Consider the following 17155-nt stretch of genomic DNA (forward strand, 5'->3'; position numbering starts at 1 on the left):
TTCCCCAGAAGGCAATTGCAGTGACGAACCGACACCCGGGCAGTTTTCAGGACATCCCGGACTGATGTTTGCATCACAAACCCTGTTTCTCGTGGAAGAAAAACCCTCAACATTTCCGTGTCGAGGATCAATCCCAGAAAGGACAACCTCCTGGATGGTTCCAAAGTGATTTTGGAATGTTCAGAATCAAAACGTGGACTCTGAGTAGATGGGTCGTGAGAGCCATGGACCGCAACAGCTTCTCCTTGGACGATGCCTTTATCAGTAGAACGTCCAGATATGGAATCATGTTCACCCCTTGTGTGCGGAGGAGAATCATCATCTTTGCCATCACCTTGGTGAACACCCTCAGTGCTGTGGAGAGGCTGAATGGCAGGTCCCGGAACTGGAAATGACAGTTCAACAGAGCGAAATCGGAGAATTGCTTGACGCGGCGGCCAAAACGGAATGTGGGGTTATGCATCCTCGATATCCAGGGATACCAGGAAAAACCCTTCTGCTGATATTACCGCCCCTAAAGACTCCATTTTGAACTTGCACTCCCTCAGAAAACGTTTTTTTAGGTTTAGAATGGGTCTGACCGAACCATCCGGTTTCGGTATATGAAAAGGTTCGAATAGAAACCTTTGTTTTGCACATGAGGTGGTACTGGCACAAGAACCTGTGCCTCCACCAACGTTTGGACGGCTTCTTGCCGGCCAGTCTTGTCTGCAAGCAGAGCATTTTTTAAACCGAGTCTGGTAGGAGGGGCATAGAGGGAGGAGCCAGCCCACACTCTCAAACTCTTAAAGTGCCAATGGCTCCTGGTGGACCAGTCTATACCCCATGGTACTAATGTGGACCCCAGCATACTCTAGGACACAAGAGAAAATATGAAATACAACGGTCAGCTCACGTGATGCGACCGCGATACCCGCAACCAGGATTTCCTCCGCAGTGGCAGCTTCGGAGGTGCCACAGCGCAATTACAATCAGCTCAGCCTGTTGGGCCACTTGTCATTGCGCGCTGGAGGGAGGTAGCGGGCCGGGCAGGATTGATTTGCGGCTGCATGTTGCCCACCCCTACTTTAGCCTGTACCAGTGGTTGCAGATCCCCCAGTAAAATCCACCACTCGCAGTGTCCTCTCATTGAAAGCGCTTACTAATTATCACATGCTGGACAGAGGAAGCCGTTTTCTCCCCGAGACTGCTAGTCTATACTGCAATAGCAGAAAGAACTTTCAATGGTAAGACACTCAACTGCTATTACAGAAGGGGTTGCAGCTAATGAGTACCTAGAGGCTGGCTTGATGAATGTGCACATTTACACATAAAGTAGAAGCTGCCAAAGTCAGAACTATCCCTTGTTCCCCACAACCAATCTGTTTCAAACTCTTGTCAATCTAAAAAAAAATCCACAATATGCACATATCACAAACAAGACCATACAAAAACTAATTTATGCACTCATCTCCATAATTGACTCTTGGGGGGAAATTAAATTGTTTGAAAAGTCAGCTGGGTGTCTGTTTTTTCCTAACAATTGAATAACCCCCTTGGAATTCCCTCCTTGCAGGACTTCCCCTAACTAGTCTTTCACCCCAGCAATCTATTTTTAACGCAGCAAGTATACGAGTTTCCTCACAAAACAATGCAATTTTTTTATAACCAAATAGTTCACTTGTTTAAAACTAACTTTGTCCCCTTTTTTCAAGATCTGCATCTCCCATCCACACTACCTGCTTCTACTACCAGTTACAGGATTGCCTGACACATACAAGTTTCCTCTAATCTGTAAAGTTTTACTTGAAAGCTGAACTCTTCAGGGAAACTTATAAAATGACCTAGCAGCCGTCATAAACGCCCTATGTCTTTCTTTTACATTACCACCAGCTACCATTTCACATAACAGGTGTTCTTTTTCTATGATACAACATCCCCCTGACCACCACTGCTCTGTGTCTGGATCACCGAGCCCCACTAAACACTGATCACATCTGAATGTTTGCAAAAGTTACCAAAAAAGGAGCAATAATTAACTCTTTCCCCTTTTCTGGTTTTCAAAATGTCTAGATTAACAGATAAAGCGCCTGTATATAAAGGAACATTAAGCCAAATACCTCTACACTCTGATTTAGACTGCTCGGCAAGGTTTCGGAAATTACAGTTGTGCTGGGAAGGCTGGAAAACTCCCACGTATTCACAGGCAGGACTGGTTCAGTTGGCTTGGAGTTATGAACACATTTAGGATTGTCCAGTAAGGTCACTTCATAAAATTCTTGTATATCTGAAAAATGCACAAAGCGGGTATAAGAAACAGTGCAAACAGAGTAAAAACACACAGCTACAGGTCAAACACCTTGTCAGTGGAGTATGAGTTATGTTGAAATCTAAAAGCCTTGCAGTTACAAAATACACAACTATTTGTATAGCCTAATTACAACCCTAAATTCATTTAGCATTTGTTAGTACAACCTATAAAGCTACTCCCCTCTCCTTGTGGTAGTTTGTGCTCCTGGAACACCCTATGACATCAGTGTGCATGCTATTAACATACAAGGGTTATTCACAATCTCAATCCTTAAATATTTAGACCTGCCCTGAACATCTGACATCATGCCGACATATAAAAGGTGAAGCACACAACTATAATACACGGTGAATGACCTGCTTAGTCATGTTTTCGGTCGGTTGGCTTGAGGTCCATTTAATGCGCAGCTGTGAGTGAGTAGATTACACATGCAAAACTAAGTGTATGAAAAAATGTCATCAATGTTAAGAAAAAGAAAATTGTAGTCTTGCCCAAGTAAAATTAGGGACCACTTACACCATGGGAAGCATATGAACAGCATGTTTGCAGTGTTGCACAAACATGATGTAACAATACCAGAAAGCTCAGAAACTAGGAAAAATAAATACACCCAATTTACACTACCTACAATTAAGAAACTAAAAACACAAATCATATAAAAAATAAAACAAAGGCATTAAAAGTCATGAAAGTGCAATTATGCATTCCATGCCCAAAGAACATAGATAAAAGGTCAAGCATAGAGAAGTCAGAAGTCAAGAAAACGTAAAGTACTATTAAGATATCCTTGCAGGCAAACATGAGGGTGGTGTCACTGGGTCACTCTTCAGAATACTCTACATCTAATGAGTGATTAAAATGCTCTGCGACAGTGTAGCTGCAGAAAAATAATTATTCAAATTGGAAAGTGCTTCTGAGAACTGTGGACACTGGTTTATAAAGCCAAGGCCTGTACACAATAGCAGATATAGTAAACGACATTGCTCATTTTGACGCGTCCTGAGCGGTATCTTTTAGTATATTGTCCAGTGTGTACACTGTAAACAGCAAAGGATGAGCGGCCCTGCGGGACATTAATGACCCTCAGAGTCGGCCAGCCATGCCACTTAATTTGGACTCCTCGTCCAAAGCTGCATGCACGGCACAGCCGCAGCATGACATCACTGTGCGATATCGCACAGTGTGCATGCCCAGGTCGGGTGGTCCAGGCCGGGAGGTGGACAAAGTAGGCGATGTCGATCATGGAGTGCATCGCCTAGTGTGTACCCACGTTAAAGCTGTGGTCAACATTAAGAACAGTACAAGCTATTAAACTTTTCTGATACACGTGCCATTTTATTCAGACAAGCATAATTCAAACTTGGAGTTATGAGAACCAGCAAACAAGTATTTTACCAATAAGATGTACATCTAGTTTAATTTTATTTAAAGCTCAGCAAAGAACAGTGCAAAAATACAGTAATTATATAATAACATTAATAGTATTAATCCATTCCGGTAATGAGTTTCCCTTGATACCCTTATGTAAGCAATAACTATATACAAGTCTTGCAGATTTTCCACACTGGACGGGCGCCCAGCATACTCTACGGACTAGGAGAAAAAGATTTACCGGTAGGTTTCAAATCTTATTTTCTCTCACGTCCTAGAGGATGCTGGGGACTCCGTAAGGACCATGGGGTTTATACCAAAGCTCCCAATCGGGCGGGAGAGTGCGGATGACTCTGTAGCACCGACTGAGCAAATGCTAGGTCTTCATCAGTCAGGGTATCAAACTTGTAGAATTTAGCAAAAGTGTTTGAACCAGACCAAGTCGCCGCTCGGCAAAGCTGTAATACAGAGACGCCTCGGGCAGCCGCCCAAGAAGAGCCCACCCTCCTAGTGGAATGGGCCTTTACTGAATGTGGTAACGGCAATCCAGCCGTAACATAAGCCTGCTGAATCGTGTTACAGATCCAGCGAGCAATAGTCTGCTTTGAAGCAGGCGCGCCAATCTTGTTGGCTGCATACAGGACAAACAGAGCCTCTGTTTTCCGAATTCTAGCCATCCTGGCTACATAAATCTTTAAGGCCCTGACTACATCCAGGGACATGGAATCCTCCAAGTCACTTGTAGCCACAGGCACCACGATAGGTTGGTTCATATGAAATGAAGACACCACCTTAGGTAAAAAATGAGGACGAGTCCTCAATTCTGCTCTATCCACATGAAAAATCAAGTAGGGGCTTTTGTGAGACAATGCCGACAATTCAGACACCCGCCTTGCCGAAGCTAAGGCCAATAACATGACCACCTTCCAGGTGAGAAATTTCAACTCAACCGTTTTAAGAGGTTCAAACCAGTGTGACTTAAGGAACTGTAACACCAAGTTCAGGTCCCATGGCGCCACTGGGGCCACAAAAGGAGGCTGGATGTGTAGCACTCCCTTCACAAAAGTCTGGACTTCTGGAAGAGAAGCCAATTCCTTCTGAAAGAATATCGATAAGGCCGAAATCTGTACCTTAACAGAGCCTAACTTCAGGCCCATATCCACTCCTGTCTGTAGAAAGTGGAGAAAACGGCCTAGGTGGAAATCTTCCGTAGGAGCATTCTTGGCTTCACACCAAGACACATACTTCCTCCAGATACGGTGATAATGTTTCGCCGTCACCTCCTTCCTAGCCTTTATTAGAGTAGGTATGACCTCCTCTGGAATACCCTTCTCAGCTAGGATCCGGCGTTCAACCGCCATGCCGTCAAACGTAACCGCGGTAAGTCTTGGAACGTGCAGGGTCCCTGCTGTAACAGGTCCTCCCTTAGCGGAAGAGGCCAAGGATCTTCTGCGAGCATCTCCTGAAGATCTGAGTACCAGGCCCTTCGAGTCCAGTCTGGAACAATGAGTATTGTCTGTACTCTTTTCAGGCTTATGATCCTCAACACCTTTGTGATGAGAGGCAGAGGAGGAAACACATAGACCGACTGGAACACCCATGGCGTTACCAGAGCGTCTACTGCTATTGCCTGAGGGTCCGGGACCTGGCACAGTACCTCCGAAGCTTCTTGTTGAGGCGTGACGCCATCATGTCTATTTGAGGAACTCCCCTGAAACCCGTTATCTCTGCAAAGACTTCTTGATGAAGTCCCCACTCTCCTGGATGGAGATCGTGTCTGCTGAGGAAGTCTGCTTCCCAGTTGTCCACTCCCTGAATGAAGACAGCTGACAGAACGCTTACGTGATTTTCCGCCCAGCGAAGAATCCTGGTGGCTTCCGCCATCGCGACTCTGCTCCTTGTCCCGCCTTGGCGGTTCACATGAGACACGGCTGTGACATTGTCTGATTGAATCAGAATCGGTAGGTTGCGAAGAAGACCATCCGCTTGTCGAAGGCCGTTGTATATGGCCCTTAATTCCAGCACGTTGATGTGCAGACAGGACTCCTGGCTTGACCATAGTCCTTCAAAGTTTCTTCCTTGGGTGACTGCTCCCCATCCTCGGAGGCTCGCGTCCGTGGTTACCAGAACCCAGTCCTGAATGCCGAACCTGCGGCCCTCTAGAAGGTGAGCACTTTGCAGCCACCATAGGAGAGACACCCTGGCCCTGGGGGACAGTGTTATTTTCTGATGTATTTGTAGATGGGACCCGGACCACTTGTCCAGAAGGTCCCATTGAAACATCCTCGCATGGAACCTGCCGAAGGGAATGGCCTCGTAGGCTGCCACCATTTTCCCCAGAACTCGAGTGCATTGATGAACTGACACTCTTTTTGGGTTTGGCAGGTCTCTGACCATGTTCTGGAGGTCCTGGGCTTTTTCCAATGGGAGAAAAACCTTCTTTCGTTCTGTGTCTAGTATCATGCCTAGGAACGATAGTCGGGTTGTTGGAACCAACTGTGACTTTGGCAGATTGAGAATCCAACCGTGTTGCTGGAGCACTCTCAGAGAGAGTGACACGTTCTTCAGTAATTGATCTTTTGATCTCGCCTTTATCAGGAGATAGTCCAAGTATGGGATAATTGTGACTCCTTGCCTGCGCAGGATCACCATAATTTCCGCCATTATCTTAGTGAAAATCCTCAGGGCCGTTGAAAGCCCAAACGGCAACGTCTGAAACTGGAAATGACAATCCTGTACCGCGAATCTCAGGTACTCCTGATGAGCGGGATATATGGGGTCATGAAGGTAAGCATCCTTTATGTCCAGTGACACCATAAAATCCCCCCCTTCCAGGCTGGCTATTACCGCTCGGAGTGATTCCATACTGAATTTGAAACATTTCAAGTACAGATTTAGGGATTTTAGATTTAAAATGGGCCTGACCGAACCATCCGGCTTCGGGACCACAAAGAGGGTCGAATAGTACCCCTTTTCCCTGTTGGCTCAGGGGAACCCCGATAATCACTTGCTGTTGACACAGCGTTTGAATTGCAGCTAACACTACTTCCTGCTCTGGGGTAGAAGCTGGTAAGGCCGACTTGAAAAATCGGCGTGGGAGCACCTCTTCGAATTCCAGCTTGTAGCCTTGGGAAACTATCTCCATCACCCAAGGATCTACGTGTGACCGAACCCAGACCAGGCTGAAGAGTCGAAGGCGTGCCCCCACCGGTGCGGACTACCGCAGGGGAGCCCCAGCGTCATGCGGTGGATTTTGTAGAAGCCGGGGAGGACTTCTTTTCCTGGGAACCCGCCGCGGCAGGTGTTCTTTTCCCACTACCCTTATCTCTGGTGAGGAAGGAGGAGCCCCGACCTCTTCTGGGCTTTTGCGACTGAAAGGACTGCATCTGACACTGTGGAGTTTTCTTTTGCTGTTGGGGAACAAAAGGTAAAAAGGTAGATTTACCTGCGGTAGCTGTGGAAACCTGGTCCGCGAGCCCATCCCCAAACACCACATCACCTTTATAGGGTAAAACCTCCATATGCTTTTTTGAATCCGCATCACCCGTCCATTGGCGGGTCCATAAGGATCGTCTCGCTGAAATAGCCATGGCATTGGCTCTGGAACCCAACAATCCAATGTCTCTTTGAGTGTCTCTCATATATAAGACTGCGTCTTTAATATGTGCTAAAGTTAGCAAAATAGTATCCCTATCTAGGGTATCAAGGTCGCCGACAGGGTATCTGTCCAAGCTGCAACTGCACTACATACCCATGCCGACGCAATTGCCGGTCTTAGTAAAGTACCAGTATGTGTATAAATAGACTTTAATGTAGTCTCCTGCCTGCGGTCCGCAGGGTCCTTGAGGGCCGCTGTATCTGGAGACGGCAGCGCCACCTTCTTGGACAGGCGTGTTAGAGCCTTGTCCACTATGGGAGAGGATTCCCAACGTGCCCTGTCCTGTGTAGGGAAAGGGTACGCCATAAGAACCCTTTTGGGAATCTTCAGTCTCTTATCTGGAGATTCCCAAGCTTTTTCAAATAACTCATTAAGTTCATGAGATGGAGGAAAGTTTACCACAGGTTTCTTTTCCTTATACATGCGCACCCTCGTGTCGGGAACAGAGGGGCGTCTGTGATATGCAAAACATCTTTTATTGCAATAATCATATACTGAATCGTTTTTGCCACCCTAGGGTGCAATCTAGCATCATCATAGTCGACACTGGAATCAGAGTCCGTGTCGGTATCTTTGTTCACAATTTGTGATAAAGGACGCTTTTGAGACCCTGACGGGCCCTGTGAGTCGGTCCAATCCGTGGATCGACCCCCTGATGTCTCCCTGGATTCTGCTTTGTCTAGCCTCTTATGCAATGATGCTACACTTGCATTTAACATATGCCACATATCCATCCATTCCTGAGTCGGCACTACAGACGGGGACACACCACTCATCTCCTCCACCTCCTCCTTTGATAAGCCTTCCGCTTCAGACATGCCGACACGCACGTACCGACCCCCCACACACACACAGGGATATAACTATACGGGGGACAATTCCCCAACCAGGCCCTTTGGAGAGACAGAGAGAGAGTATTGCCAGCACACACCCAGCGCCAAACTGACACTGGCGCATATATATATATATATATATATATATATATATATATATATATATATATATAATGCCAATGCTATTCCCGCTCACTGCGCTTGAAATGTGCCCCCCTCCTCTTTTTTTCAGCCCTCTGATGCGTTCAGCAGGGGAGAGTCCGGGGAGCCAGTGTTCTCTGCAGCTTCTGTGGAGAAAATGGCGCTGGTTAGTGCTGAGGGATCAAGCTCCGCCCCCTCCAGCGGCGGGCTTCGGTCCCGCTTCAATTTCATAAAAATGGCGGGGGATCGTCTATTTGCTGCCTCCGCAGCCTAATATATATATTTGTGCCAAAAACGAGGTTTATTGCTGCCCAGGGCGACCCCTTGCACCCATCTGTGACTGTGTGTGTTGTGTGGGAGCAATGGCGCGCAGCGTTACCGCTTACCTCATTAAGATCTGAAGTCTTCTGCCGCCTTGAAGTCTTCTTTTCTTCTCATACTCACCCGGCTTCTATCTTCCGGCTCTGCGAGGAGGACGGCGGCGCGGCTCCGGGACGAACCCCAGGGTAAGACCTGTGTTCCGACTCCCTCTGGAGCTAATGGTGTCCAGTAGCCTAAGAAGCAGATCCTATCATCTAAGTAGGTCTGCTTCTCTCTCCTCAGTCCCACGATGCAGGGAGTCTGTTGCCAGCAGTGCTCCCTGAAAATAAAAAAACCTAACAAAATTCTTTTACACAGAAAACTCAGGAGAGCTCCCTGTAATGCACCCTATCTCCTCTGGGCACAAGATCTAACTGAGGTCTGGAGGAGGGGCATAGACGGAGGAGCCAGTGCACACCCATACTAAAAGTTCTTTATAGGTGCCCATGTCTCCTGCGGAGCCCGTCTATACCCCATGGTCCTTACGTAGTCCCCAGCATCCTCTAGGACGCAAGAGAAATAGGATTTTAAATATACCTACCAGTAAACCCTTTTCTCGTAGTCCTTATAGGCTGCTGGGGTCCACTTTAGTACCATGGAGTATAAACGGTTCCGCAGGAGCCCTGGGCACTTTAAGACTTTTTAGCTGTGTGAACTGACTTCTTCCTCTATGCCCCTCCTCCAGACCTCAGTATTGGAACTGTGCCAGAGGAGACGGACAACTTCGAGAGAAGGATTTAACATTAAACTAGTGGTGAGATCTCAGGAAGGGAAGCCAATTGTTTCTGAAAGAAAATGGACAAAGCCGAAATTTGGACCATGATAGATCCCAATCTTAAGCCCGCATCCACACCAGCCTGTAGAAATAGGAGAAGACGTCCTAATTGAAACTCCGCCGCAGGAGACTTCTTGGATTCACACCAAGAAATATATTTTCTCCAAATACGATGGTAATGTCTAGACGTTACCCCTTTTCTGGCCTGAATAAGTGTGGAAATGACTTCATTTAGAATACCTTTACGAGCTAGGATCTGGCGTTCAACAGCATGCCGTCAAACGTAGCCGTGGTAAGTCTGGATAAACCAGCGGCCCTTGCTGAAGGAGGTCCTCTCGAAGAGGAAGAACCCGAGGATCTTCCAACAGTAATTCCTGTAGATCTGGATACCAAGCCCTCCTTGGACAATCTGGGGCGATGAGTATCGCCCGCACCTTTGTTCTTCTTATAATCTTCAGAGTTTTGAGTATTAGTGGAAGTGGAGGGAAAACATACACTGACTGGAACACCCACTGGGTCACCAGTGCATCCATTGCTATTGCTTGTGGGTCTCTCGACCTGGAACAATATTTCTGAAGTTTTTTGTTTAGACGAGACGCCATCATGTCTACCTGAGGAACGCCCCAATAACTTGTTATTTCTGCAAACATTTCGGGGTGGAGGCCCCATTCTCCTGGATGGAGATCGTGTCTGCTGAGGAAGTCTGCTTCCCAGTTGTCCACTCCCGGAATGAAGACCGCCGACAGAGCTGTCGCATGTCTTTCTGCCCAGAGGAATATTTTTGTCACCTCTGCCATGGCCGCTCTGCTTTTCGTTCCTCCTTGACGATTTATGTAAGTCACCGCTGTTACATTGTCTGACTGGATCTGGACGGATGCTCTCGAAAAAGATGCGCCGCTTGTTGAAGGCCATAGTAAACCGCTCTCAACTCCAGAACATTTATGTGAAGAGCTTCTTGACTGGACCACCTTCCTTGGAAAGTTCCCCTTGCGTGACTGCTCCCCAACCTCGGAGACTTGCATCCGTGGTCACCAGGATCCAGGCATGAATCCCGAACCTGCGTCCCTTCAGGAGGTGAGAAGTTTGTAGCCACCGCAGGAGAGAAATCCTTGTCTTTGCTGACAGGATTATCGTTCGATGTATGTGAAGATGCGATCCGGACCACTTGTCCAGCAGGTCCCACTGGAAAACTCTGGCATGGAATTGGCCGTATTGTAGTGCCTTGTAAGCTGCTACCATCTTTCCCATTAGGCGGATGTACTGATGGATCGACACACGTGCTGGTTTCAAAAGTAGTTTGACCAGCCTCTGAATTTCCAGAGCCTTCTCCATAGGTAGGAATACTTTCTGTACTACGGTGTCCAGAATCATTCCCAGGAATGATAACCTCATCGTTGGTTCCAATTGGGATTTCGGAAGGATGATAATCCAACCGTGATGCTGAAGCACCGTCATGGACAGTGCGATGTTCTGCAACAAAGTTTCCCTGGATCTCGCTTTTATGAAGAGATCGTCCAGGTAAGGGATGATGTTGACTCCCTTCTTGCGAAGGAGAACCATCATCTCTGCCATCACTTTGGTGAATATTCACAGAGCCGTGGAGAGGCCAAACGGCAACGTTTGAAACTGATAGTGGCATTCCTGAACGGCAAGTCTCCGGTATGCTTGATGTGGACGGTATATGGGAACATGCAAATAAGCATCTGTGATGTCCACCGACACCATAAATTCTTCATCCTCCGGATTGGAAATCACCGCCCTCAGTGATTCCATCTTGAATTTGAACCGTTTCATGTGAAGAATCAACGATTTTAGGTTTAAAATCGGTCTTACCGAGCCATCCGGCTTCGGCACTACAAACAGACTTGAATAAAATCCTGTTTCTCGTTGAAATACAGGAACCAAGGAAATTACCCTGTCTTGACATAATTTCTGGATTGCGTCTAGCACTTTTTTTCTGTCCTGAACAGAAACTGGTAAGGCCGATTTGAAAAAAATCGGCATGGGGGAAGATCTTGAAATTCCAGTTTGTACCCTTGAGATACACTAACTGTAGTACCCACGGATCCAGATCTGAGTGAACGCAGATCTGACTGAAGGAAAGTAGACGGGCCCCCACCCGATTGGACTCCTGTAGGGGAGCCCCAGCGTCATGCTGTGGTTTTAGCAGAAGCAGCGGTTGACTTCTGCTCTTGGGAACCTGCCCGGGTTGCAGGCTTCCGACCTCTTCCTCGCCCCGCGAAGAAGGGGGTACCTTTTGCCTTTTTGTACTTGTTGGTCTGAAAGGACTGCATCGTATGTGTATGAAAATCTTTTTTAGCTGGAGGTGGTGGAGAAGGCAGAAAAGCTGACTTGCCTGATGTCGTCGAAATCATGGCTTCTAATCTGTCACCAAATAGTGCCTCGCCATTGTAAAAGGAGTGCCTCAATATTTCTCTTTGATTCTGCATCAGCGTTCCATTGACTAATCCATAGAGCCCGACAGGCTGTAGTCGCCATAGCGGAGGATCTTGAATTTAATAAACCAATATCCTTCATCGCTTCTACCAAATAACCTGCAGCATCCTTGATATGAGGATCAGGTCATCCTTATCAACTGTGTCTATATTAAGCAATAAGTTATCTGACCATTTTTCTACAGCATTACCCACCCACGCACACGCAATGGTGGGCCTGAGAGCCGTTCCATTAGCAATATACATGGATTTTAACGTAGATTCTAATTTACGGTCAGCAGGATCTTTCAATGAAGCTGACCCAGGAGCAGGCAAAAGGATTTTTTTAGACAACCTAGAAACTGAGGTGTCTACCATAGGGGGAGATTCCCATTTGCATCTGTCGTCCTCAGGGAACGGATACGCAACTCGTAGTCTTTTGGGAACCAAAAATTTATTTTCTGGGTTAGACCAAGAATCCTCAAAAAACGCATTCAAGTCCTTCGAAGAAGGAAAAGTCACCACCTATTTCTTATTTAATTTAAAATAATCTTATTCCTCAGGTAGTGGTGTTGCATCAGGAAATTCCAACACCTCTTTTATAGCAACCTTTTTTGTGAGTTGTTGTGAGTGGAGGAAAGTGAGGGAATTGCAGATTACACGACTTCCACATAATGTCTCCAATACTTGGTCTGTTGTTCAGACTCTGAAATTTTCTTAGCAAGGTGTGACATATTACTTTGCGATTGTCTTACCCATCCTGGTTCCTTATGAGAGGGAAGGGCCACCATACTACCCTCGTGCTTCAAAAATGGGTTCCTCCAGGGAAGAATCCTCCCTGTGTTCTGACATGTTACACACGTGTAACAAACACACACAGACCCACAGGCACATGGGGCTTAATGGGGACAGACCTTTCTAAAGTCTGTAAGAAAACACAGAGGGATTTGCCAGTACACACAATGCGCCCCGTACGTAATTTATATACATCACAAATTACCGTAACAGTGCTGATTAAATAAAATAAGATTTTACTTACCGGTAAATCTATTTCTCGTAGTCCGTAGTGGATGCTGGGGACTCCGTAAGGACCATGGGGAATAGACGGGCTCCGCAGGAGACAGGGCACTTTAAGAAAGAATTAGGATACTGGTGTGCACTGGCTCCTCCCTCTATGTCCCTCCTCCAGACCTCAGTTAAGGAAACTGTGCCCGGAAGAGCTGACAGTACAAGGAAAGGATTTTGGAATCCAGGGTAAGACTCATACCAGCCACACCGTATAACTCGTGATAAACTTACCCAGTTAACAGTATGAACAACAACAGAGCATCAGATAACCCTGATGCAACCATAACATAACCCTTATTTAAGCAATAACTATATACAAGTATTGCAGAAGAAGTCCGCACTTGGGACGGGCGCCCAGCATCCACTACGGACTACGAGAAATAGATTTACCGTTAAGTAAAATGTTATTTTCTCTAACGTCCTAGTGGATGCTGGGGACTCCGTAAGGACCATGTGGATTATACCAAAGCTCCCAAACGGGCGGGAGAGTGCGGATGACTCTGCAGCACCGAATGAGCAAACACAAGGTCCTCCTCAGCCAGGGTATCAAACTTGTAGAACTTTGCAAAAGTGTTTGAACCTGACCAAGTAGCCGCTCGGCAAAGCTGTAATGCCGAGACCCCTCGGGCTGCCGCCCAAGAAGAGCCCACCTTCCTTGTGGAGTGGGCTTTTACTGATTTTGGAAGCGGCAATCCAGCCGCAGAATGAGCCTGCTGAATCGTGTTACAGAACCAGCGAGCAATAGTTTGCTTTGAAGCAGGAGCACCCAGCTTGTTGGATGCATACAGGATAAACAGCGACTCAGTTTTCCTGACTCTAGCCGTTCTGGCTACATAAATCTTCAAAGCCCTGACTACATCCAGTAACTTGGAATCCAAGTCACGAGTAGCCACAGGCACCACAATAGGTTGGTTCATATGAAAAGATGACACCACTTTTGGCAGAAATTGCGGACGAGTCCGCAATTCTGCCCTGTCCATATGGAAAACCAGATAGGGGCTTTTATGTGACAAAGCCGCCAATTCTGACACACGCCTAGCCGAAGCCAAGGCTAATAGCATGACCACCTTCCACGTGAGATATTTTAACTCCACGGTATTAAGTGGCTCAAACCAGTGTGATTTCACGAAACTCAACACCACGTCAAGATCCCAAGGTGCCACTGGAGGCACAAACGGGTGCTGAATATGCAGCACCCCCTTTACAAACGTCTGAACTTCAGGAAGAGAAGCCAGTTCTTTTTGAAAGAAAATGGATAAGGCCGAAATCTGGACCTTAATGGACCCCAATTTTAGGCCCAAAGTCACTCCCGACTCTAGGAAGTGAAGGAAACGGCCCAGCTGTAATTCCTCTGTAGGGGCATTCCTGGCCTCACACCAAGCAACATTTTCGCCATATACGGTGATAATGTTTAGCCGTCATGTCCTTCCTAGCCTTTATCAGCGTAGGAATAACCTCATCCGGAATGCCTTTTTCTGCTAGGATCCGGCGTTCAACCGCCATGCCGTCAAACGCAGCCGCGGTAAGACTTGGAACAGACAGGGCCCCTGTTGTAACAGATCCTGTCTTAGAGGTAGAGGTCATGGGTCATCTGTGAGCATTTCTTGTAGCTCTGGATACCAAGTCCTTCTTGGCCAATCCGGAACAATGAGTATTGTTCTCACTCCTCTTTTTCTTATGATTCTCAGCACCTTGGGTATGAGAGGAAGAGGAGGAAACACATAAACCGACTGGAACACCCACGGTGTCACTAGTGCGTCTACAGCCATCGCTTGAGGGTCTCTTGACCTGGCGCAATACCTCTGTAGCTGTTTGTTGAGGCGGGATGCCATCATGTCCACCTGTGGCAGTTCCCATCGCCATGCAATCTGCGTGAAGACTTCTTGATGAAGTCCCCAATCTCCCGGGTGGAGGTCGTGTCTGCTGAGGAGGTCTGCTTCCCAGTTGTCCACTCCCGGAATGAACACTGCTGACAGTGCTCGTACGTGATTCTCCGCCCATCGAAGAATTCTGGTGGCCATCGCCACCCTGCTACTTGTGCCACCTTGGCGGTTTACATGAGCCACTGCAGTGATGTTGTCTGATTGAATCAGCACCGATTGGTTGCGAAGCAGGGTCTCCGCTTGACTTAGGGCGCTGTATATGGCCCTTAGTTACAAGAAAATTGATGTGAAGGCAAGTCTCCTGACTTGACCACAGACCCTGGAAATTTCTTCCCTGTGTGACTGCCCCCCACCCTCGGAGGCTTGCATCCGTGGTCACCAGGACCCAGTCCTGAATGCCGAATCTGCGGCCCTCGAGAAGGTGAGCACTCTGCAGCCACCACAGAAGAGACACCCTGGCCCTGGGGGCTAGGGTGATCAGCCGATGCATCTGTAGATGCGATCCGGACCACTTGTCCAACAGATCCGATTGAAAGGTCCTCGCATGGAACCTGCCGAAGGGAATGGCCTCGTATGACGCCACCATCTTCCCCAGGACTCGCGTGCAGTGATGCACCGACACCTGTTTTGGTTTTAAGACGTCTCTGACCAGTGTCATGAGTTCCTGAGCCTTCTCCGTCGGGAGAAAAACCTTCTTCTGGTCTGTGTCCAGAATCATGCCCAGGAAGAGCAGACGCGTCGTAGGAATCAGCTGCGACTTTGGAATATTCAGAATCCAGCCGTGCTGTTGTAACACTTCCCGAGAGCGTGCTACGCTGATCAGCAACTGCTCTCTGGACCTCGCCTTTATGAGGAGATCTTCCAAGTATGGGATAATTGTGACTCCCTGCTTTCGCAGGAGCACCATAATTTCGGCCATTACCTTGGTAAATATTCTCGGTGCCGTGGACAGACCAAACGGCAACGTCTGGAATTGGTAATGACAATCCTGTACCACAAATCTGAGGTACTCCTGATGAGGTGGATAAATGGGGACATGAAGGTAAGCATCCTTTATGTCCAGAGACACCATAAAATCCCCTTCCTCCAGACTTGCGATGACCGCTCTGAGCGATTCCATCTTGAACTTGAACCTTTTCAGGTATATGTTCAGGGATTTTAAATTCAATATGGGTCTGACCGAACCGTCCGGTTTCGGTACCACAAACATTGTCGAACAGTAACCCCTTCCCTGTCGAAGGAGGGGAACCTTTACCACCACCTGCTGGAGATACAATTTGTGAATTGCTGCTAACACTATTTCCCTCTCTATGGGGGAAGCTGGCAGGGCCGATTTGAGGTAACGGTGAGGGGGCATCACTTCGAATTCCAGCCTGTATCCCTGAGACACAATCTCTATAGCCCAGGGATCCACCTGTGAGTGAACCCACTTGTGGCTGAAATTTCGGAGACACGCCCCCACCGGGCCTGGCTCCGCCCGTGGAGCTCCTGCGTCATGCGGCGGATTTAGAGGAAGCCGGGGAGGACTTCTGTTCCTGGGAACTAGCTGTATTGTGCAGCTTCTTTCCTCTACCCCTGCCTCTGGCAAGAAAGGACGCACCTCGGACTTTCTTGCCTCTATGTACTCGAAAGGACTGCATTGGTAATACGGTGCTTTCTTAGGTTGTGAGGGAATATATGGCAAAAAATTTGACTTTCCAGCCGTAGCTGTGGAGACCAAGTCCGAGAGACCGTCCCCAAACAACTCCTCACCCCTGTAAGGTAAAACCTCCATGTGCCTTTTTGAGTCGGCATCGCCTGTCCATTGCCGAGTCCACAGGACCCTTCTGGCGGAAATCGACATTGCATTTATTCTAGAGCCCAGTAGGCTAATGTCTCTTTGGGCATCTCTCATATATAGGACAGAGTCTTTTATATGCCCCAGGGTCAGTACTATAGTATCCTTGTCCAAGGTATCAAGTTCCTCAGATAAGGTATCTGTCCATGCTGCTACAGCACTACACATCCAGGCCGACGCAATCGCCGGGCTTAGTAGGGTACCTAAATGTGTATAAATGGACTTCAGGATACCCTCCTGCTTTCTATCCGCAGCATCTTTTAGGGTGGCCGTATCCTGTGACGGCAGGGCTACCCTCTTGGATAAGCGTGTTAAAGCTTTGTCTACCCTAGGGGAGGATTCCCAGCGCAACCTGTCCGTTGGCGGGAAAGGATACGCCATAAGCATCCGTTTGGAAATCTGCAGTTTTCTATCTGGAGATTCCCAAGCTTTTTCACATAACTCATTTAACTCATGTGAAGGGGGAAAGGTCACCTCTTGCCTTTTCTCCCCATACATATAAAC

At 47.6% G+C, this 17155-nt stretch overlaps 1 protein-coding gene across 22 annotated transcripts in view; it reads right to left on the reverse strand.

Moving 5' to 3' along the window:
• The window catches only part of DLG1 (discs large MAGUK scaffold protein 1), a 1011951-nt gene that overhangs the window by 955724 nt on the left and 39072 nt on the right, over positions 1 to 17155 (reverse strand). For all 22 annotated transcript variants that reach the window (XM_063916386.1, XM_063916392.1, XM_063916391.1 and 19 more), the window contains exon 3: positions 2100 to 2266. In XM_063916386.1, the coding sequence (XP_063772456.1) occupies positions 2100 to 2266 (167 nt within the window). The remainder of the gene's footprint in view (positions 1 to 2099; positions 2267 to 17155) is intronic.

The sequence above is a fragment of the Pseudophryne corroboree genome, chromosome 4 (genome assembly GCF_028390025.1).
Source record: "Pseudophryne corroboree isolate aPseCor3 chromosome 4, aPseCor3.hap2, whole genome shotgun sequence".
Taxonomy (NCBI): Eukaryota; Metazoa; Chordata; class Amphibia; order Anura; family Myobatrachidae; genus Pseudophryne; species Pseudophryne corroboree.